The sequence below is a fragment of the Anolis sagrei genome, chromosome Y, assembly GCF_037176765.1.
Source record: "Anolis sagrei isolate rAnoSag1 chromosome Y, rAnoSag1.mat, whole genome shotgun sequence".
NCBI classification, from domain to species: Eukaryota; Metazoa; Chordata; class Lepidosauria; order Squamata; family Dactyloidae; genus Anolis; species Anolis sagrei.
Genome location: NC_090035.1, coordinates 40205721 through 40230232, shown reverse-complemented (window position 1 = coordinate 40230232; position 24512 = coordinate 40205721). Strand labels below are relative to the sequence as shown.

The following is a 24512-nucleotide window of genomic DNA, read 5'->3' as shown; positions in this document are numbered from 1 at the left end:
AGCTTTCACCTCCAGAGGCAGATATGTGTGTTTCTGTTCTTGACCAACTTGCAGACATGGCAAATGAGGGTACTTCAGCTGAAGGTTGTATTTCTGCTTGAAGTATTGTGTGACTGTGCATTCCACCGTCTGACCGCTCTCCAACTGCAGGGGGAACCTACGCAAACAGAAATGAAGTGATTTTAGGGGCTTAGGGGAAAGAACCATTGCCACTTATTCCTGAATGGTGAGTACTCCAACTAGGTGACTATACTGACCAATAATTTTTGCATATTGTTATTTTGCATATTTTATTATTCATAGACTTAATTGAAAAGTTCCCTCTAAGAATCTCTCGGTCCTCTAGGGCAACCCTAAGGTCAACTTCCAGGGGAGATGTTATCTCACATTTTAAAAATAACAATTTTTAATTCATGTTTTTTCACTTTCATGTAGGGGGGTCTTTGTCAGAAATATTAAAAATCAACTATGTATTTTAAATTACAGAAATGTGAGTCGGGCACTGAAAGGGTTGGATGGATGCAGTGACTCAGCAAAAGCTGGAGTTCAGTATGGGCAGGTATGCCTGATGCTTAGTAATGCCTCATTCTGAGGTAAACCTCAGTGGGAGAAAGGTCTCAGTCTGTGAGTAGGCCTCAGTCTGTGAGTAGGCCTCAGTCTGTATAAGACTGTTTTACGTTTATTTTTCCGCCAGAAGACACACTATGGCTTATTTTTAGGGATCTTATTTTTATTAAGTATGGAACAACAATCTGCATTTATGGGATGATCTCTCTGGGCTCAGTAGTAGACTGTTTGCTGAAGCTTTCCCCCTAACCCCTGGTGTTTGTGTGGGTGAGTGAGACCACAGACTGTTACTGGTCAGTGCTGGGGAGCACCAGCTTTACTGGTGTTTGTGGGGGTGAGATTGACCCAGACTATTGCTGGTTGGTGCTGGGGGAAACAAGACCCACAGTTTTGGGTAAAACGGCAACAACAGCTTTACTTTTTTCCCCTGAGGACACACAATACCAAAAGCAGAGCGTCCTGCTCCTCACTGCATTGAGAAGACATTTACTTTCATTTCTATGTCTCCCTCTATGCCTCAGCTTGAAGCATTCACAAAATGACTGGTACCTGACAGGGGGAGCTGACCTTGTACACTGCATAGCCATGCCTATCATTACGTCTTATTTTAGGGGTATATCTTGCGCAAATGCTTAGAAATCCTGCTATGGCTTATTTTATGAGTATCTCTTATTTTTGGGGAAACAGGGTAGGCCTTAGTCTATGAGTGTCGAGTGTGAGAAAGCCTGGTGTGAGAAGCCCCAGGTTGAAGGCCTTGTGTGTAAAATTATTGTGTAAAGCTCTTTTGTAAGTTCAATGTGAGAGGAGGCTCTGTGAGAGCGAAGCTAGAAGCTGTTTATCTGCATAAGAAAGAAGCCCAGTGTGGAAGCAATGAAGGAAGTGTAAAGAATAGGGCTGGGCGGTTTCGTTTCGTTAATTCGTAATTCGTTAAAAATTCGTTATTTTTTTTTGTTAACAAAGCGATAACGAACCATTCTGGAGCAACTTAAAAACGAAATGAATTTTTCAATTCGTTTCGTAAATGCTTCGTATTTTGTTATGTATTCTTTTCGTTATTGGTTTGAGGTCGTTTCGTTATTATTTCCGCATGTCTGGGGCAAGTTTTATAGTTGTTTTTTGTTAATTAGTGAAAAAAAAATATAATATCACACCAACAGTCAACAACAGAGGGAGAGGGAAGCTTCAGAAGTTCCCCCTGTCCCATTTGGAGGTTTTTTAGCGTATTGCGCGGTCGCGTCTGCCATTAACGAATCGATTCGTTATTGTTTCGTTACTGTTTTGTAATTTTTTTACCATTTACTAAATTTCGTAAATATCGAACTTTTTAAAAAAAAAATCGGAATTCTTTTAAATATCGAAATGCAAAAAACCCCAAAAAAATGAATCGATTTTAGAAACAAATTTTTCCGTTGTTACCCAGGCCTAGTAAAGAACTTTATTTGTGTTATGGAAACCTTTAGTATAACCATATTATTTTACTACAAAGAAAAACCTCCTAAGAAAGAGATAACATTGATCTGTGTGGTTTTGTTCTTTTTATTGGTTTGGGCTACTGGTGCTGGGTCATGCTGATGCTAATAAGTTACTCTGCTGTGCGTTTATGAGAAGGATCTTTCGTTGATAAGCCCACTCACCTAACAGTCTTGCATGCCTAATCTCAGCAAATGTGGAAATCAGATTGTTACTAAGATCAGAATGACAATTGCACCCCTTCTTCCCCTTGTTCAAAGCAGGTGGCTAGGTCATCTTCAGCACTGAATGCAACGGAAGCATTCAGATTTCTTCAGAATTAGATGCCAGTCATGCAACAATGTGAGTCACTGCACTGGGCAGACAATGGGTTTTCTGGAAAACTCTGAAGTAGAAGAGCTCCCTGCCCATATCAATGGAGATATTACTTAACATATATTTAGTAATGACGGTCTTAGATCATCCATTATTATTATTATCATCTTTAATTATATCCCATTTTTGTCCAAGACTGAGACTTGTGGCAGCTTATGTGTTTAAAGTGATTATAATATAATTTTAAAAATCCACATTAAAATACAGTAGTTCTATGGGTAGTTCTATGCACAATAGCTCTATGCACATGGGTAAACATCATTGGAAATTGTAAAGGGAACACTACACTGCTCCCACAATCTCTTTGTGAGGAAGTTAACAATGGTGCCTGTGCTGAAACTGCACAAGTCTCAGTTCCTTTTGTCAGGCTGCCTCACCCCCAGTTTTAGAATAATCACTTTTCTGTTAGTTTTATAAGGATGGAATTTAAGAAAACTCTTCCTGGTTTTATTAAGTTTGCCCACCCCTTTGCCTGAGGAAAAGGAACCATTTTAGATTAGTATTATATTAGATTTTAGATTAGGGCCAGGCTTTAACACAGCGAGTAAATCAGCAGCAATGATAAGATCTATCAACCGAAAAGTTGCAAGTTCAAAGCCCCGGGTCAGCATGAGCCCCTGACTGTCAGCCCAGCTCACTGTTTACCTAAGAAGTTCAAAAACAGCTTAGAGCTGTAAGTAGAGAAATTAGGTACTGCTAAAAGTGGGGGAGGTATTTTACGACACCATAAAGAAGTTCAGAAAATGCCCAGTGACCAAAAGGGAGGAGGAAGTCCTGATGACTCTTTGTCATAGAGGATGGAGCGATAGCACCTGCTGTGGCTAAATTTGAACACAACCTACAAGGCGCCAAAAAGCTGGACATCAACACAACTCCTTTTTGTTCTGTCTGTCCATGTCCTGTGTGTCCAAAATGGCACTGAATGTTTGCTATGTATGCGTACTGTGATCCACTCTGAGTTCCCTTGGGGAGATAGGGCAAAATATAAATAAAGTATTATTATTATTATTATTATTATTATTATTATTATTATTAACATTATTATTACCACCACCACCATCACCACCACCAGGGAATCTTGGATGTAAGATATGTCTGCAGAATCAGACTTGGACAAGCCATCTCAAGTAAAGTTGAAAGCTCCCCCATTTCCCCCAGCACCAACTTCCGTGCTGGGGCCAGAATAAAGAAGGGGAGCCAGGAAGACAGTTCCAACATGTCTCCTGGGTCATCAAAGCTCCTCCGCCAGCAACAATATAGTAATATATAATACCAATATTGTACTGTGTTTATAATGTATTATATATACATATAATACATATTATGTTGATAATATAATAATGTAATACAATATAATACTACTAATAATATGATATAACAACTATACATGTTATATTATATGTTCTATTACTAATAATATTACAGTATAATCGTACTGTACACTATGGTAATATAATACTATTATTGTACTATTCTAATAATATAATATATTGTATGTACATATAACTTGTAAGCTGCTGAATCCCCTTCAGGCACAGAAGGGTGGCATATAAATGATGTAAATCCCTATCTATCTCTCTATCTCTATCTCTATCATCTCTATCTCTATCTCTATCTCTATCTTATCTCTATCTATATCTCTATCTATATCTATCTATCTGTATCTCTATCTAGAGATAATATAATATATTGTATGTACATATAACTTGTAAGCTGCTGAATCCCCCTCAGGCACAGAAGGGTGGCATATAAATGATGTAAATCCCTATCTATCTCTCTATCTCTATCTCTATCTCTATCTCTATCTTATCTCTATCTATATCTCTATCTATATCTATCTATCTGTATCTATTAGGGCTCGGCGGTTTCATTCGTTAATTTCGTAATTTGTTATTAATTCGTATTTAAATTAGCGTACGATCCGATATTGAGCCATGCAGGAATAGTGTAAGGAGTAATTAAAAATCGAAACAATTTTTCCAATTTATTTTGTATTGTTTCGTAATTGGTTCAAAATTGTTTCAAAACTGTTTCGTAATTGTTTTGTAATTATTTCTGTATGTCTGGTGCAAGTTTTATAGTTGTTGTTTGTTTTATCAGTGATAAAAAATAAATTATCACACCAACAGTCAACAACAGAGAGAGAGGGAAGCTTCAGAAGTTCCCCCTATCCCATTTGGAGGGTTTTTTTTAACATACTGCGCAATCGCGTCCGCCATTAACGAATCGATTTGAAATTAACGAAATTTCGTAAATAATGAAATTTTGAAATCTCAACATTTCGGAAGTATTTAGAATTTGGAAACGCTAGCGCCCCCTGGAAATCAATCGAGTTTAGAAACTAATTTTTCCGTGGTTACCCAGCGCTAATATCTATCTATATATATAAATCTGTTAGGCGAGTCCAACGGGACAGCAAAACTCTAAAAAACCCCAACGAAACTTAACCAAAATTCCAATGCCCATAACACAACCCACAAGGTACAAACATATCTACTCAAAATGAAAAACAACACAACAACACACTCACAAAACGGCAAAACAAAACTCAAAAAAACCCCAACGAAACTTAACCAAAATTCCCATGCCCACAACACAACCCACAAGGTACAAACATATCTACTCAAAATGAAAAACAACACAACAACACACTCACAAAATGGCAAAACAACAAAACTCAACCACCACCCCCCCACAAAACTTAACCAAAATTCCCATGCCCATAACACAACCCACAAGGTACAAACATATCTACTCCAAAAGAAAAACAACAAAACAAACTCACAAAACGGCAAAACAACAAAACTCAAAAAAACCCAATGAAACTTAACCAAAATTCCCATGCCCATAACACAATCCACAAGGTACAAACATATCTACTCAAAATGAAAAACAACACAACAACACACTCACAAAACGGCAAAACAAAACTCAAAAAAACCAGAACAAACTTAACCAAAATTCCCATGCCCATAACACAACCCACAAGGTACAAACATATCTACTCAAAATGAAAAACAACACAACAACACAATCACAAAACGGCAAAACAACTGAGCATGCGCATTGGCGCCCAGCTGCAAGTTTCCTGGCGTGTGCACACAGCCTTCCGGCGAAAGTTTCCTCTGCAGAAGCTATGCCCACTCCAAGCCCCGCCTCGCCGCTTCCCGCACACACACACACCCTGCCACACGCACACACACAACCCCACGCTCCATCACTCCCCCCACTGCCACACACACACACACAACCCCATGCTGCATCACTCCCCCCGCCGCCGCACACACACACGCAACCCCACACTCCATCACTCCCCCCGCCGCCGCACACACACGCAATCCCACGCTCCATCACTCCCCGCCGCCGCACACACACGCAACCCCACGCTCCATCACTCCCCCGCCGCCGCACACACACACAACCCCACTCCCCCCGCCACCGCACACACACATGCAACCCCACTCTCCATCACTCCCCCCCCGCCACCACACACACACACACAACCCCACACTCCATCAGTCCCCCCGCCGCCACACACACACATGCAACCCCACGCTCCATCACTCCCCCCACTGCAGCACACACATACACAACCCCATGCTCCATCACTCCCCCCACCGCCGCACACACACACACAATCCCACTCCCCCGCCGCCGCAAACACACACGCAACCCCACGCTCCATCATTCCCCCCGCCTCCGCACACACACACACAACCCCACGCTCCATCACTCCCCTTCCCCAATCTTACCTCCTTTTACTTCACGCCACACCCCGCCCCTTCCCACCCTGTCAAAATACAGGAAAGATAGGAAGGAAGGAAAGAAGGAAGAAAGAGAAAGGAAGGTAAAGAAAAAGGGGGAAGGAAGGAAAGTTAGAGAAAGAAGGAAGATGAAAAGGAAAGGAAAGATGGAAGGGAAGAAAAGAGAGACAGCAGAAGGGAAAGAAAAAGGGGGAAGGAAGGAAAGAGGTAGAGAAGGAAGAAATGAGAGACAGAGGGAGGGAAAGAAAAAGGGGGAAGGAAGGAAGGGGAGAAGGAAAGAAAAAAGGGAATGAAGGAAGGAAAGAGGGAGTGAAGGAAGGGCGAAGATGTAGAGAAAGAGGGAGGGAAGGAAAGAAGGAAAGAGAGAAGGAAGAAAAGAGACCAGAAGAGAAAGAAAAAGGGGGAAGGAAGGAAAGAGATAGAGAAGGAAGAGGAGAAGGAAAGATGGGAGGGAAGGAAGGAGGGAGAGAAGGAGAGAAAGAGGGAAGGTGGGCCACAGCAACACGTGGTGGGTAAAGGATGTTATTTCTATTATTATTATGCTATTATTCCTATTTGACCCTGGGGGAATGGGAGAGTTGTCAGGTCCCAGAGGCAATGCATTGCATTATTGTTATTGTTATGATGGTGGTGAAATAAAAGGAAATAAAAAGTGAAAGAAGGAAGCAAACAGGGAGGGAAGAAAGGCAAAAGAAGAAAGGGGGAGGGAATGAAGGAAAGAGAGAAGGATGAAACCAAGTAGTGAAAGAAGGAAAGAAAGAAAGAGGTAGAGAAGGAAGAAAGGAAAGAAAGGGGGAGGAAAAGGGGGAAGGAATAGGTAGGTACCTCTCTTTCATAATAGTCCAGATATCTACCTCAACTTTGATAAGTTTTACTATAGGGCACAGCAACGCGTGGCAGGGCACAGCTAGTGTATATAATAAAAGTCAAAGTTTGTATGCGGAGGACAAAAGTGTGGCGGTGTGGCGGTGTATGTGCCAGCATTCTGATTGGCCAGCCTGAAAGTTCCAAGATTCTGATTGGCTGCCGCGGTAGTGTTATTTGCATATGGTCTCTGATTGGCCAGCTTTACAGAAGCCCCTGGTGGAGAAAAGGGTTCATGACAGAAACGGAGACATGAGAGAAAGAGATTTGCATATGGTCTCTGATTGGCCAGCCTCAATTCCAAGATTCCGAGATGACAAAGAGAGGAAAGGAAAAGGCAGGGGCTCTGTCAGAAAATTACCAATACAGAACAAACTTGGCACACAAAGCCCCATGACCCACTCTACATCCTACTACAGTTTGGAGGAGGATGAACCATGGATGATGGGACTTGCGGTACCATCACTCACATTCTGAGACCGCTGTTAACTTCATCCAATGACTGATCAGAACCAAATTTGGCACATAGACCTCTCATGACCCACTTTACGTCCTGGTGTGGTTTGGCTGGGCATGGATTATGGGACTTGCAGTACCTTTGCTCAATTCCTGAGACCACTGCAACCCTCATCCAATTACCGAAAAAGACCAAACTTAGCACACGGAGTCTCCATAATGCACCCTACATCCTGGTGCTGCTTGGAGGAGGATGGAACATGGATGACGGGACTTGCAGTACATTCACTCAAGTTCTGAGACCTCTGCAAACCTCATCCAATGACTGATGAACACCAAACTTGGAATATAGACCTCTCATGACCTACTTTACGTCTTGGTGTCATTTGGAAAAATTTGGAGATGGATGATGGGACTTGCAGTAACTTCACTCACTTTCTGAGACCCCTGAGACCCTCGCCAATGAATAAACAAGACCAAATTTGGCACACGGAGCCCCAATGACCCATTCTACATCCTGGTGCACTTTCGAGGAGGACAGACCATGGATGATGGGACTTCAAGTACCTCCACTCCCATCCCAAGACTGCTGCAACCCTCATCTAATGACCAATCAAGATCAAACTTGGCACACAGAGCCCAAATGACCCACCCTACATCCCGGTGCTGTTTGGAGGAGGATGGACCACAGATGATAGGGACTCGCAGTACCTTCACTAACTTCCTGAGACCACTGCAAGCCATATAAATAACTGATAAAGACCAACCTTGATACAAAACTCCTTTCTCCAATAACCCGGGCAGCGCCGGGTCCCTAAGCTAGTATGTAATAAAAGTCAAAGTTTGTATGCGGAGGACAAAGTTGTGGCGGTGTGGCGGTGTATGTGCCAGCATTCTGATTGGACAGCCTGAAAGTTCCAAGATTCTGATTGGCTGCCGCTGTGGTGCTATTTGCATATGGTCTCTGATTGGCCAGCTTTACAGGAGCTGCTGGTGGAGAAAAGGGTTCATGACAGAAATGGAGACATGAAAGAAGGAAATTTGCATATGGTCTCTAAGACCTTCCTAAGACCATTACAACTGCCAACAATGATGGATCAGGACCACAATTTACACTGATAGCCCGCATGACCCACTCTACATCCTGTTGCAGTTTGGAAGAATTTGGCAATGGATGATGGGACTTGCAATCATTTCACTCACTTCCAGAGATCACTGCGACCCTCACCAATGACTGATCAAGACCAAACTTGGCACACAGAGTCCCCATGACCCACTCTACATCCTGGTGCACTTTCAAGGAGGACAGACCATGGATGATGGGACTTGAAGTACCTCCACTCCCTTCCCAAGACTGCTGCAACCCTCATCTAATGACCAATCAAGATCAAACTTGGCACACAGAACCCCAATGACCCACCCTACATCCCGGTGCTCTTTGGAGGAGGATGGACCACAGATGATGGGACTCGCAGTACCTTCACTAACTTCCTGAGACCACTGCAAGCCATATAAATAACTGATAAAGACCAACCTTGATACACAACTCCTTTCTCCAATAACCCTCATCTAATGTTCGATCAAATCCAAACATGGCACACAGAGCCCCCATGACTCAACATCACCAAACGTGGCACATAGACCTCTCATGGCCCACTTTATGTCCTGGTGTGGTTTGACTGTGGATCGAGCATGGATTATGGAACTTGCAGTACCTTCACTCAATTCCTGAGACCCCTGCAACCATCATCCAATTTCCGATAAGGACCAAACATGGCACACCGGGTCTCCATGATGCACTCTACATCGTGGTGCAGTTTGGAGGATGATGCACCATGGACAATGGGACTTGCAGTACGTTCACTCACTCAGTGAAACCAGTGAGACCCTCATCCAATGACTGATGAAGACCAAACTTGGCACACAGAGCCCCCATGGCCAACTCAACATTCTGGTGAGGTTTGGGGGAGAACAGACTTTGGATGATGGGACTTTAAGTACCTCCGCTCACTTCCCAAGACTGCTGCAACCCTCATCTAATGACCAATGAAGACCAAACTTGGCACACAGAGCCCCCATGAATGACTCTACATTCTGGTGCTGTTTGGAGGAGGATGGACAATGAATGATGGGACTTGCAGTACCTTCACTCACTTTCCAAGACTGCTGCAACACTTACCTAATGACTAATCAAGACCAAACTTGGCACTCAGAGCCCCCTTGACCCACTCTACATCCCGATGCTCTTTGGAGACGGAGGGACGATGGATGATGGGACTTCCAGTGCAGTTCAGGGTAGGATGGGCCACTAATGATGGGATTTGTAGTACCTTCACCCAACTCACTTCCCACAGAACATTGTAGCCCCTACAAATAACAGACAAGGCCCAAACTTGGCACAAAGAGTACTCATGGCCCACTCTACATCCTGATGCAGGTCTAAGGGGGGATGGACTATGGAAGATGGGACTTGCGGTATCTTTACTCACTTACTGAAACCACTGCGACCCTCATCCAATGACCAATCAAGGCCAAATTGCCACACAGAGCCCCCATAACCCACTCTACATCCTGGTGCACTTTCGAGGACAGACCATGGATGATTGGACTTCAAGTACCTCCACTCCCTTCCCAAGATAGCTACAACCCTCATCTAATGACCAATCAAGACCAAACCTGCTGCACAGAGCCCCCATGACCCACTATACATTCTGCTGCAGCTTGGAGGAGGGTTGACCATGGATGATGGGACTTGCAGTACCTTCGCTCACTTACTGAAACCACTGCGACCATGAACCAATGACTGATCACTACCAAACTTGGCACACAGAGCCCCCATGACCCACACTATATCCTACTGCTGTTTGGAGGAGGGTGGACGATGGATGATGGGACTTGCAGTACCTTCACTAATTTCCTGAAAACAATGCAGCCGTTATCCAATGAACAATAAAGACCAAACTTGGCATACAGAACCGGCATTACCCACTTTCTCAACCCGGGCAGCGCCGGGTCCCCAAGCTAGTCTATATATCTATATCTATATACATATAATAAAAGTAAAAGTTTGTATGTGGCGAACATGTGGCGGTGCAACCGGGTATGTGCCAGCTTTCTGATTGGCTGCCGCTGTGGTGCTATTTGCATATGATCTCTGATTGGCCAGCTTTAAGAGGAGCCCCTGGTGGAGAAAAGGGTTCATGACAGAAACAGAGACATGAGAGAAGGAAATTTGCATATGGTCTCTGCTTGGCCAGCCACAATTCCAAGATTCCGAGATGACAAAGAGAGGAAAGGTAAAGGCCAGGGGCATATTCTGAAAATTACCAATACAGACCAAACTTGGAACACAGAGCCTGCAAGACCCACTTGACATCCTACTGGAGTTTGGAGGAGGATGAACCATGGATGATGGGACTTGCAATACCTGCATTCCCTTCCTAAGACCATTACAAGGGTCAACAATGTGTTCAGTAATCTTCTTCTCTGAATCTACAATTTGATGATGGATCTGGCCATTTTAGGTTTTTACCCTGTTTCCCCTTCCCTTCTGCTCTCTCACCCATATTGTGTTTCAGTCATTATATTTATATTTTTAATGTAGCAAACATACCAAGTTTGTATGAAAATGTGACTATTTTCTGTGCTGGTCAATGACCGAAATAAATGATTTGATTTGATTTGAATACAGACCAAACTTGGCACACAGAGCCTGCAAGACCCACTTGACATCCTACTGCAGTTTGGAGGAGGATGAACCATGGATGATGGGACTTGCAGTACCATCACTCACATTCTGAGACCACTGTTAACCTCATCCAATGACTGATCAGAACAAAACTTGGCACATATACCTCTCATGACCCACTTTACATCCTGGTGTGGTTTGGCCAGGGATGAACCATGGATTATGGTTTGCTCAATTCTTGAGACCACTGTAACCCTCATCCAATTAGCAATAAAGACCAAACTTGGCACACTGAGTCTCCATGATGCACTCTACATCCTGCTATGGTTTGGAGGAGGATGCACCACAGATGATGGGACTCGCAGTACCTTCACAAACTTTCTGAGACCACTGCGACCCATATAAATAACTGATAAAGACCAACCTTGATATACAATTCCTTTCTCTAATAACCCGGGCAGCGCCAGGTCCCCAAGCTAGGGGACAGAACATGGATGATGGGACTTCAAGTACCTCCACTCCCTTCCCAAGATTTCTGCAACTTTCATCTAATGACCAATCAAGACCAAACTTGGCACACAGAACCCCCATGACCCAATCTACATCCTGCTGCAGTTTTGGAGGAGGGTTGACCATGGATGATGGGACTTGCAGTACATTTACTCACTTACTGAAACCACTGCAACCCTGAACCAATGACTGATTGAGACCAAACTTAGCACACAGAGCCCCATGATCCACTTTACATCCTGCTGCAGTTTGAAGGATGGACTTTGGATGATGGGACTTGCAGTACCTTCACTCACTGAAACCACTGCCACCTCATCCAATTACTGATAAAAGACCAAATTTGGCACACAGAGCCCCATGACCCACTCTATATCCTACTGCTGTTTGGAGGAGAGTGGACCATGGATGATGGGGCTTCAAGTACCTTCACTCAATTCCTGTAAAAAATGCAGCTGTTATCAAATGATCAATAAAGACCAAACTTGGCATACAGAACCAACATTATCCACTTTCTCTAATAACCCCGGCAGCGCTGGATCACCATGCTAGTCTATAACTATATCTATATCTATATCTATCTATACATATAATAAAAGTCAAAGTTTGTATGCGGAGGAAAAAAGTGTGGCGGTGCGACGGGAAAAGTATGTGCCAGCGTTCTGATTGGCTGCCGCTGTGGTGCTATTTGCATATGGTCTCTGATTGGCCAGCTTCAATGGGAGCCCCTGGTGGAGAAAAGAGTTCATGACAGAAACGGGGACATGAGAAGGAAATTTGCATATGGTCTCTGATTGGCCAGCCTCAATTCCAAGATTCCGAGATGACAAAAAGAGAAAGGAAAAGGCCAGAGGGGCTGGGTCAGACAATTACCAATACAGACCACACTTGGCACACAGAGCCCCCATGACCCACTCTACATCCTACTGTGGTTTAGAGTAGGGCCTACCAAGGATTATGGGACTTGAAGTACCTCTACTTGCTTTCTGAGACTGCTGCGACCCTCAACAATGACTGAACAACACCAAACGTGGCACATAGACCGCTCATGACCCACTTTACGCCCTGGTGTGGTTTGACTGTGGATCAAGCATGGATTATAGGACTTGGAGTACCTTCGCTCAATTCCTGAGACCACTGCAACCGTCATCCAATTTCTGATAAGGACCAAACTTGGCACACCGGGTCTCCATGATTCACTCTACATCCTGGTGTGGTTTGGAGGATGATGCACCATGGATGATGGGACTTGCAGTAACTTCACTCACTTAGTGAAACCACTGAGACACTCATCCAATGACTGATGAAGACCAAACTTGGCACACAGAGCCCCCATGGCGAACTCAACGTTCTGGTGAGGTTTGGGGGAGAACAGACTATGGATGATGGGACTTCAAGTACCTCCACTCACTTCCCAAGACTGCTGCAACCCACATCTTATGACCCCCATGACCCACTCCTACTGCGGTTTGGAGTAGGGCATACCAAACTTGGCACACAGAGCCCCCATGACCCACTCTACATCCTGGTGCTGTTTGGAGGAGGACAGACAATGGATGATGGGACCTGCAGTACCTTCACTCACTTCCTGAAACCACAGCGATACTCATCCAAATACCAATAAAGACCAAACTTGGCACAGAGAGCCCCCATGGCCAACACAACATTCTGGTGATGTTTGAGGGAGACTATCGATGATGGGACTTGCAGTAACTTAAGCTAGTCTATACATATAATAAAAGTCAAAGTTTGTATGTGGAGGACAAAAGTGTGGCGGTGCGATGGGAGGAGTATGTGCCAGCGTTCTGATTGGCTGCCGCTGTGGTGCTATTTGCATATGGTCTCTGATTGGCCAGCTTCAATAGGAGCCCCTGGTGGAGAAGAGGGTTCATGACAGAAACAGGGACATGAAAAGGAAATTTGCATATGGTCTTTGATTGGCCAGCCTCAATTCCAAGATTCCGAGATGACAAAGAGAGGAAAGGAAAAGGCCAGAGGGGGCGGAGTCCGAAAATTACCAATACAGACCAAACTTGGCACACAGAGCCTGCAAGACCCAATCTACATCCTACTGCAGTTTGGAGGAAGATGAACCATGGATGATGGGACTTGCAGTAACATCACTTACATTCTGAGACCGCTGTGAACGTCATCCAATGACAGATTAGGAGCAAACTTGGCACATAAACCTCTCATGACCCACTTTACATCCTGGAGAGGTTTGGCTGGGGATGGACAATGGATTATGGGACTTGCGGTACCTTTGCTCAATTCTTGAGACCACTGCAACCCTCATTCAATTATCGATAAAGACCAAACTTGGCACACTGAGTCTCCATGATGCACTCTACATCCTGGTGCAATTTGGTGGAGGATGCACCATGAACGATGGGACTTGCAATACCTGCACTCCCTTCCTAAGAACATTACAACTGCCAACAATGATGGATCAGGACCACAATTTACATAGAAAGCCCGCATGACCCACTCTACATCCTGGTGCAGTTTGGAAGACTTTGGCAATGGATGATGGGACTTGCAGTCACTTCACTCACTTCCTGAGACCACTGAGACCCTCGCCAATGGCTGATCAAGACCAAACTTGGCACACAGAGTCCCCCTACATCCTGGTACACTTTTGAGGAGGTCAGACCATCGATGATGGCAATTCAAGTACCTCCACTCCCTTCCAAGAAAGACCAAACTTGGCACAAGGAGGCCCCTTGGCAATCTCAACATTCTGGTGTGGTTTGGGGGAGAACAGACTATGGATGATGGGACTTGACTACCTAACTCATTTTTGAGACCACTGTGACCCTCATAGAATGACTGATCAAGATCGAACTTGGCACACAGAGCCCCCATGACCCACTCTCCATCCTGGTGCAGTTTGGAGGAGGATGGACCACAGATGATGGGACTCGCAGTACCTTCACTAACTTCCTGAGACCACTGCGAGCCATATAAATAAGTGATAAAGTCCAAGCTTGATATACAATTCCTTTCTCAAATAAGACAGGCAGCACCAGGTCCCAAAACTACTATATAATAAAAATGAATGTTTGTTTTTATGCATGCGGAGGGCGGACGGGCAGAAATGTATGTGGCAGCTTTCTGACTGGCTGCCACTTTCACAGGCCTCTGTGAGCAACACGGTGATGCACCTAAACCAAACTTGGCACACATAACACCCATGAACCCCTTTAGATCCTGGTACGGTTTGGGTGAGGTAGACCACAGATTATGGGATTTGTAGTACTTTCAAACGGTTTGGTTCCCAGGGAGCAGTGTGACCCTAGCAAAGATAAATAAAGACCAAACTTGGCACACCGAGCCCCCATTACCCACTCTACATCCTTCTGTGCTTTGGAACAGGGTGGACCATGGATGATGAGACTTGAAGTACCTCCACTTGCTTTCCGAGAGAGCTGTGATACTCATCCAATGATTGAACAGGACCAAACTTGGCACACATAACCCCAATGGCCCCTTTTACATCCTGGTGAGGTTTGGGGGAGGATGGAAAATTGATGATGGGATTTGTAGTACTTTCCAACACTTCGGTCCCCACAGAGCACTGTGGCCCCTAACAATGACACATAAAGACCAAACTTGGCACAAAGAGCACCCATGACCCATTCTACATCCTACTGCAATTTGGAGGAGGATGGACCATGAATGATGGGACTTGGAGTACCTACACTCATTTCCCAAGACCGCTATGACTCTCATCCAATGACTGATCAAGATCAAACTTGGCACACAGAGCCCCCATGACCCCTTTTACATCCTGGTGAGGTTTGGGGGAGGGTGGACAATGGATGATGGGATTTATAGTATATTCCAACACTTCGGTTCCCACAGAACACTGCGGCCCCTAACAATGACCAATAAAGACCAAACTTGGTACACAGAGCCTCCATGACCCACTCTACATCCTGCTGCAGTTTGAAGGAGGATGGACCATCGAAGATGGAACTTTCAGTACCTTCCCTAACTTACTGACACCACTGCGACCCTCATCCAATGACCGATAAAGACCAAACTTGCCATACAGAACCGCCATTACCCACTATCTCAAATAACCCGAGCACCACCGGGACCCCAAGCTAGTATATAATAAAAGAGAGTGTTTGTATGTATGGGGCGGAAGTGTATGCGGCAGCTTTTTAATTGACTGCCACTGCGGTGCTATTTGCATATGGTCTCTGATTGGCCAGCCTCAACAGGACCCCCTGGTGGAAAAAAAAAGGGTTAATGAGAAAAGCAGGGACATGAGAGAAAGAAATTTGCATATGTTCTCTTGATTGGCCAGCCTGAAAGTTCCAAGATTCTTTTTTTTTAATTTTTACTGAGTTTTTTTACAGTCATGTAATTAAAACTAAGAGGTTTGGGGTCGGGAAGGGGGGGTCGGGAAGTGAGGGTGCGGGGACGGTCCTAGCTTAGTGTTGGCTGTGGAGGGGTTTGCATGTGTTAGGGGAAGAAGAAAGGTATTTGGGGAGGGAAGGGGGGAGGGGGCGAAGATTGTGAAAGAGGTTTTTTGGCCTCCTCAATCTTTTCTCTGGATCCATGTTTTTTACATCTGTCTTCTAGAATTGCTTCTTCCTCTTCTTTTGTGTCGTGTCTAGTTTTGTATGCTAGTAGGCATTCTTCAAAGAATTTCCAGTCTGTTTTTTTCATTGGTCTTCCATATGAGTCCTTTAATGTAAAGGTCAGTTTGTCCATATTTTTAATTTCAATGATTTTATTTATCCATTCTTCCCTGGAGGCTACTTCTCTCTGTTTCCATTTTTTTACCAAAAGTATTCTTGCTGTGGTAATACAATAATTGAACAGGATATCATTATTCTGGTTTAATTCCATTTCTTCATCTATTATTCCCAGTAAAAAAATACTCTGGTTTCATCTGAATTTTTATTTCTAACATCTTTTCACATTCTTGTAGTATCATTTTCCAAAATGCACTGACCACTGGGCAGGTCCACCAGGCATGGTAAAAAGTTCCTATTTGTAATTCACATTTGTTTCTAACATTGCCATATATTATACCTAATTTTTGTGGCATCATATACTACCTATAAAATATTTTAAGCCAATTTTCTTGTAGGTCCGTCGAATAAGTGTATTTGATCTTTTTTGTCCAAATTTGTTCCCGTTCTTTATATTGTATTGGTCTGCCAATATTTTTTGCTCATTTAATCATGCACTCTTTTATTACTTCTGTTTCAGTAGCCCACTCTAGTAACTTATTATAAATTATTGTTATATTTTTTTCTTTTTCCCCAGAATTTGATCCCATATATCTTCTTTTCCCATGAAGCCTAATTTTTTGTCCAAATTATAGTATTCTTTGAGCTGTAAATATTGAAACCATGATACATTTACGAATTGAATGTTTATCTCTTGTCTTCAGTTGTAGGTCATTACCTTTCTTCAATAATACCTCTTTATATGTCGACCATTTGGACCATCCTAATAATCTTCTTTGCCTTGCTTCCAATGGTGATGCCCATAATGGTGTCTTTGGATACATTTTTATTCTATATTTATTCCAAATTTTTATCAATGCTGCCCTAATAGAATGATTGTTGATTTTTTTTTCTTTTGAAATTTGATTGTACCAAAGGTACGAGTGCCAGCCGAATCTTAAATCAAAACCTTCTAATGTTAATATTATTTCTTTCTTAAGTGAAATCCATTCTTTTACCCAGGAAAGTCCACTTGCCTCATAATAGAGTTTTAAATCTGGGAGTCCCAATCCCCCTCTATTTCTTTGGTCTATCATATTTGTATATTTAATCCTTGGTTTTTTACCGTTCCAGATAAATTTTGAGATTTCTTTATTCCAGATATTGAATAATTTGTTATTTCTGATTATAGGTATATTCTGGAACAAATATATCAATTTCGGCAAGACATTCATTTTAATTGTGGCAATTCTTCCTAGGATTGACAAATTTAGGTGTTTCCAATTGATTTTTTTTTTAATCTCTGTCCATTTTGCTTCATAATTATTCTTTAATAATTGAGCGTTTTTTGCAGTCAGCCATACTCCTAAGTATTTTATCTTTGTACAAGTTTGTATTCCCATCATCTCTTCCAGGATCTTTTGATTTTTCTTTGACATATTCTTTGTTAAGATCTTCGTCTTCAACTTGGTCATTTTAAAGCCTGCCAACTTTCCATATTCTTGGATCACATTTAATGAACTTAGACTGTTTTCCCTGGGATCTTCCATTATACATATTAGATCGTCTGCGTACGCCCTGTACTTGTATTTCTGTTTTCCAACATTCAATCCTAATAGCTGCTTATTTTCTTTAATATTCCTCAGTAGTATTTCTAATGTCATAATAAATATGAGAGGTGACAATGGAAAATGTCTCTCTTAATAAAAATTTCTTTTGATGGAATACCATTTACCCAAATTGTCGCACTTTGTTCATTGTAGATTGCTTCAATTGCATTTGGGAAATTGTAGCCAATATCTAATTCTTTAAATAATATTTGGAAAGTGAGTGATAGGACTGCAAGTCCCATAATCCATGGTTCATCCTCCTCCAAACTGCAGTAGGATGCAGAGTGGGCCATGGGGCTCTGTGTGCCAAGTTTGGTCTTTATTGGTAATTGGATAAATGTTTCTGTCATCTCAGGAAGTGAGTGATGGTACTGCAAGTCCCATCATCCATGGTCCATTTGCCTCCAAACAGCACTAGGATGTAGAGTAGGTCTTGTGGGCTCTGTGTGCCAGGTTTGGTCTTGATCAGTCAAAGGATGAGGTTCGCATGGGTCTCAGAAAGTAAGTGATGGTACTGCTAGTCCCATCATCCATGGTCCATCCTTCTGCAGTAGGATGTAGAGTGGGTCATGGGGGCTCTGAGGGCAAAGTTTGGTCTGTATTGGTAATTTTCTAATACAGCCTAAGGCCTTTTTCTCTCCTCTCTTGTCACCTCAGACCCTCGCCAATGACTGATCAAGACCAAACAATGGCACACAGAGCCCCCATGACCCACTCTACATCCTGGTGCACTTTCGAGGAGGACAGACCATGGATGATGTGACTTCAAGTACCTCCACTCACTTCCAAAGACTGCTGCAACCCTCATCTAATAACCAATCAAGACCAAACTTGGCACACGGAGACCCCATGACCCATCCTACATGCTGGTGCCTTCTGAAGGAGGACGGACAATGGATGATGGGACTTGCAATACCTTCACTCCCTGAAACCACAGTGACACTCATCCAAATAACAATAAAGACCAAACTTGGCACAAAGAGTCCCATGGCCAACTCAATATTCTGGTGAGGTTTGGGGAGAACAGAGTATGGATGATGGGACTACAAGTACCACTCACTTCTCAAGATTTCTGCAACACTCATCTAATGGCAAATCAAGACCAAACTTGGCACACAGAGCCCCCATGACCCACTCTCCATCCTGGAGCAGTTTGGAGGAGGATAGACCACAGATGATGGGACTCACAGTATATCTATATCTATATCTATATCTATATCTATATCTATATCTGTATATATAAGAAAGAAGAGTGTTTGTTTGTATAGGACAGAGGGAGGGCGGAGGGAGGGCGGAAGTGTATGTGGCAGCGTTCTGATTGGCTGCCGCTGTGGTGCTATTTGCATATGGTCTTTGATTGGCCAGCTTCAATAGGAGCCCCTGGTGGAGAAGAGGGTTCATGGCAGAAATGGGGCATGACAGAAGGAAATTTGCATATGGTCTCTGATTGGCCAGCCTCAAATCCAACATTCCGAGATGAGAAAGAGAGGAAACGAAAGGCCAAACGGGGCTGGGTCAGAACACTCCCAATACAGACCGAAATAGGCACACAGAGCCCCCATCACCCACTCGACATCCTACTGCAGTTTGGAGGAGGATGAACCATGGATGATGGGACTTGCAGTACCACCACTCACATTCTGAGACTGCTGTTAACCTCATCCAATGACTGATCAGGACCAAACTTGGCACATAGACCTCTCATGCCCCACTTTACGTCCTGGTGTGGTTTGGCTGGGGATGGACCGTGGATTATGGGACTTGCAGTACCATTGCTCAATTCTTCAGACCACTGCAACCCTCATCCAATTACCGATAAAGACCAAACTTGGCACACTGAGTCTCCATGATGCACTCTACATCCAGGTGCAGTTTGAAGGAGGATGCACCATGGACGATGGGACTTACAATACCTGCACTCCCTTCCTAAGACCATTACAACTGCCAACAATTATGGACCAGGACCACAATTTACACTGAGAGCCTGCATGACCCACTCTACATCCTGGTGCGGTTTGGAAGAATTTGGCAATGGATGATGGGACTTGCAATCATTTCACTCACTTCCTGAGATCACTGCGACCCTCACCAATGACTGATCAAGACCAAACTTGGCAAACAGAGTCCCCATGACCCACTCTACATCCTGGTGCACTTTCGAGGAGGACAGACCATGGATGATGGGACTTGAAGTACCTCCACTCCCTTCCCAAGACTGCTGCAACCCTCATCTAATGTCCAAACAAAACCAAACTTGGCACACAGAGCGCCCATGACCCACTCTACATCCTAATATGGTTTGGAGTAGGGCATGCCATGGATGATGGGACTTGAAGTACCTCTACTTGCTTTCCGAGACTGCTGCGACCCTCAACAATGACTGAACAACACCAAACTTGGCACATAGACCTCTCATGACCCACTTTATGCCCTGGTGAGGTTTGACTGTGGATCGTGCATGGATTTTGGGACTTGCAGTACCTTCGCTCAATTCCTGAGACCACTGCAAAACATCATCCAATTTCCGATAAGGACCAAACTTGGCACACCGGGTCTCCATGATGCACCCTACATCCTGGTACGGTTTGGAGGATGATGCACCATGGACGATGGGACTTAGAGTACCTTCACTCAGTGAAACCACTGAGACCCTCATCCAATGACTGATGAAGACCAAACTTGGCACACAGAGCCCCCATGGCCAACTCAACATTCTGGTGAGGTTTGGGGGAGAACAGACTATGGATGATGAGACTTCAAGTACCTCCACTCACTTCCCAAGTCTGGTGCAACCCTCATCTAATGACCAATCAAGACCAAACTTGGCACACAGAGCCCCCATGAGCGACTCTACATCCTGGTGCTGTTTGGAGGAGGACGGACAATGGATGATGGGACTTGCAGTACCTTCACTCACTTCCTGAAACCACAGTGACACTCATCCAAATACCAAGAAAGACCAAACTTGGCACAGAGAGCCCCCATGGCCAACTCAACATTCTGGTGATGTTTGAGGGAGACTATGGATTATGGGACTTGCAGTACCATAACTCATGTTCTGAGACTGCTGTGATCCTCATCCAATGACTGATCAAGACCAAACTTAGCACACAGAGCCCCCATGACCCACTTTATGTCCTGCTGCAGTTTGAAAGGGGATGCACTTTGGGTGATGGGACTTGCAGTACCTTCACTCACTTACTGACACCACTGCCATCCTCATCTAATGACTGATAAAGACCAAACTTGGCACACAGAGCCCCCATGACCCACTCTATATCCTGCTGCTGTTTGTAGGAGGATGGCCCATGGATGATGGGACTTCAAGTAACTTCACTCACTTCCTGAAAATAATGCAGCCGTTATCCAAAGACCAATAAAGACCAAACTTGGCATACAGAACCGCCATTACCCACTTTCTCTAATAACCCGGGCAACGCCGGGTCCCCAAGCTAGTATATAATAAAGAAGAGTGTTTGTTTGTATCGGACAGAGGAAGGGCGGAGGGCGGAAGGGCGGAAGGGGTATGTGGCAGCGTTCTGATTGGCCAGCCTGAAAGTTCCAACATTCGGATTGGCTGCCGCTGTGGTGCTATTTGCATATGGTCTCTGATTGGCCAGCTTCAATAGGAGCCCCTGGTGGAGAAGAGGGTTCATGGCAGAAACGGGGCATGACAGAAGGAAATTTGCATATGGTCTCTGATTGGCCAGCCTCATTTCCAACATTCCGAGATGACAAAGAGAGGAAAGGAAAGGCCGGGGGCTGGGTCAGAACACTCCCAATATAGACCGAAATAGGCACACAGAGCCCCCATCACCCACTCTACATCCTACTGCAGTTTGGAGGAGTATTAACCATGGATGATGGGACTTGCAGTACCACTACTCACATTCTGAGACCGCTGTTAACCTCATCCAATGACTGATCAGGACCAAACTTCGCACAGAGACCTCTCATGACCCACTGTACGTCCTGGTGTGGTTTGGCCGGGGATGGATCGTGGATTATGGGACTTGCAGTACCATTGCTCAATTCTTCAGACCACTGCAACCCTCATCCAATTACCGATAAATACCAAACTTGGCACACTGAGTCTCCATGACGCACTCTACATCCAGGTGCAGTTTGAAGGAGGATGCACCATGGACGATGGGGCTTGCAATACCTGCACTCCCTTCCTAAGACCATTACAGCTGCCAACGATGATGGATCAGGACCACAATTTACACAGAGACCCAGCATGACCCACTCTACATCCTGGTGCAGTTTGGAAGGATTTAACAATGGATGATGGGACTTGCAGTACCTCTGCTCACTTCCTCAGACCACTGAGACCCTCGCCAATGACTAATCAAGACTACACTTGGCACATGGAGCTCCAATGACCCACTCTACATCCTGGTGCAGTTTGGAGGAGGACAGACCATGGATGATGAGACTTCAAGTACCTCAAGTACCTCATTCCGAAGATTGCTGCAACCCTCTTCTAATGACCAATCAAGACCACACTTGGCACACAGAGCCCCCATGATCCACTCTACATCCTGCTGCAGTTTGAAAGGGGATGGACTTTGGATGATGGGACTTGCACTACCTTCACTCACTTACTGACACCACTGCCACCCTCATCTAATGACCGATAAAGACCAAACTTGGCACACAGAGCCCCCATGACCCACTCTATATCCTGCTGCTGTTTGTAGGAGGATGGCCCATGGATGATGGGACTTCAAGTACCTTCACTCACTTCCTGAAAATAATGCAGCCGTTATCCAAAGACCAATAAAGACCAAACTTGGCATACAGAATCGCCATTACCCACTTTCTCTAATAACCCGGGCAACGCCGGGCCCCCAAGCTAGTATATAATAAAGAAGAGTGTTTGTATGGGAAGGACAGAGGAAGTGTGGAGGGCGGAAGTGTATGTGGCAGCTTTCTGATTGGCTGCCACTGTGGTGCTATTTGCATATGGTCTCTGATTGGGCAGCTTCAACAGGAGCCCCTGGTGGAGAAGAGGGTTCATGACAGAAACAGGGACATGACAGAAGGAAATTTGCATATGGTCTCTGATTGGCCAGCCTCAAATCCAAGATTCCGAGATGACAGAAAAGGAAAAGGCCAAAAAAGGGCTGGGTCAGAACATTACCAATACAGACCAAAACTGGCACACAAAGCCCCCATCACCCACTCTACAACCTACTGCAGTTTGGAGGACGATGAACCATGGACGATGGGACTTGCAGTACCACCACTCACATTCTGAGACCGCTGTTAACGTCATCCAATGACTGATCAGGACCAAACTTCGCACATAGACCTCTCATGACCCACTTTACGTCCTGGTGTGGTTTGGTCAAGAATGGACCGTGGATTATGGGACTTGCAGTACCTTTGCTCAATTCTTGAGACCACTGCAACCCTCATCCAATTACCGATAAAGACCAAACTTGGCACACTGAGTCTCCATGACGCACTCTACATCCTGGTGCGGCTTGGAGGACAATGCACTTCCTGAGACCACAGCAACCATCATCCAATTTCCGATAAGGACCAAACTTGGCACACTGGGTCTCCATGATGCACTCTACATCCTGGTGCGGTTTAGAGGATGATGCACCATGGACGATAGGACTTGCAGTTCCTTCACTCACTTAGTGAAACTACTGAGACCCTCATCCAATGACTGATGAAGACCAAACTTGGCACACAGGACCCCCATTACCCACTTTCTCTAATAACCCGGGCAGCGTCGGGTCCCCAAGCTAGTACATATAATAAAAGTCAAAACTTGTATGTGGCGGATGTGTGGCGGTGTGGTGGGAGGAGTATGTGCCAGCGTTTTGATTGGCCAGCCTGAAAGTTCCAACATTCGGATTGGCTCCGCAGTGGTGCTATTTGCATATGGTCTCTGATTGGCCAGCTTCAAGAGGAGCCCCTGGTGGAGAAAAGAGTTCATGGAAGAAACGGGGACATGAGAAGGAAATTTGCATATGGTCTCTGATTGGCCAGCCTCAAACCCAACATTCCGAGATGACAAAGAGAGGAAAGGAAAGGCCAAAGGGGCTGAGTCAGAACACTCCCAATACAGACCGAAATAGGCACACAGAGCCCCCATCACCCACTCGACATCCTACTGCAGTTTGGAGGAGGATGAACCATGGATGATGGGACTTGCGGTACCATCACTCACATTCTGAGACCGCTGTTAACCTCATCCAATGACTGATCAGGACCAAACTTGGCACATAGACCTCTCATGCCCCACTTTATGTCCTGGTGTGGTTTGGTCAGGGATAGACCTTGGATTATGGGACTTGCAGTACCTTTGCTCAATTCTCGAGACCACTGCAACCCTCATGCAATTACCGATAAAGACCAAACTTTGCACACTGAGTCTCAATGACACACTCTACATCCTGGTGCGGTTTGGGGGAGGATGCACCATGGACGATGGGACTTGCAATACCTGCGCTCCCTTCCTGAGACCATTACAACTGCCAACAGTGATGGATCAGGATCACAA

General features: G+C 44.6%; 1 protein-coding gene across 6 annotated transcripts in view; it reads right to left on the bottom strand.

The window, feature by feature from the left end:
* Nucleotides 1–24512, bottom strand: part of LOC137095714 (protein argonaute-1-like) — a 247671-nt gene that overhangs the window by 111082 nt on the left and 112077 nt on the right. For all 6 annotated transcript variants that reach the window (XM_067462517.1, XM_067462512.1, XM_067462513.1 and 3 more), the window contains one exon: nucleotides 10–157. In XM_067462517.1, coding sequence (XP_067318618.1) covers nucleotides 10–157 — 148 coding nt within the window. The remainder of the gene's footprint in view (nucleotides 1–9; nucleotides 158–24512) is intronic.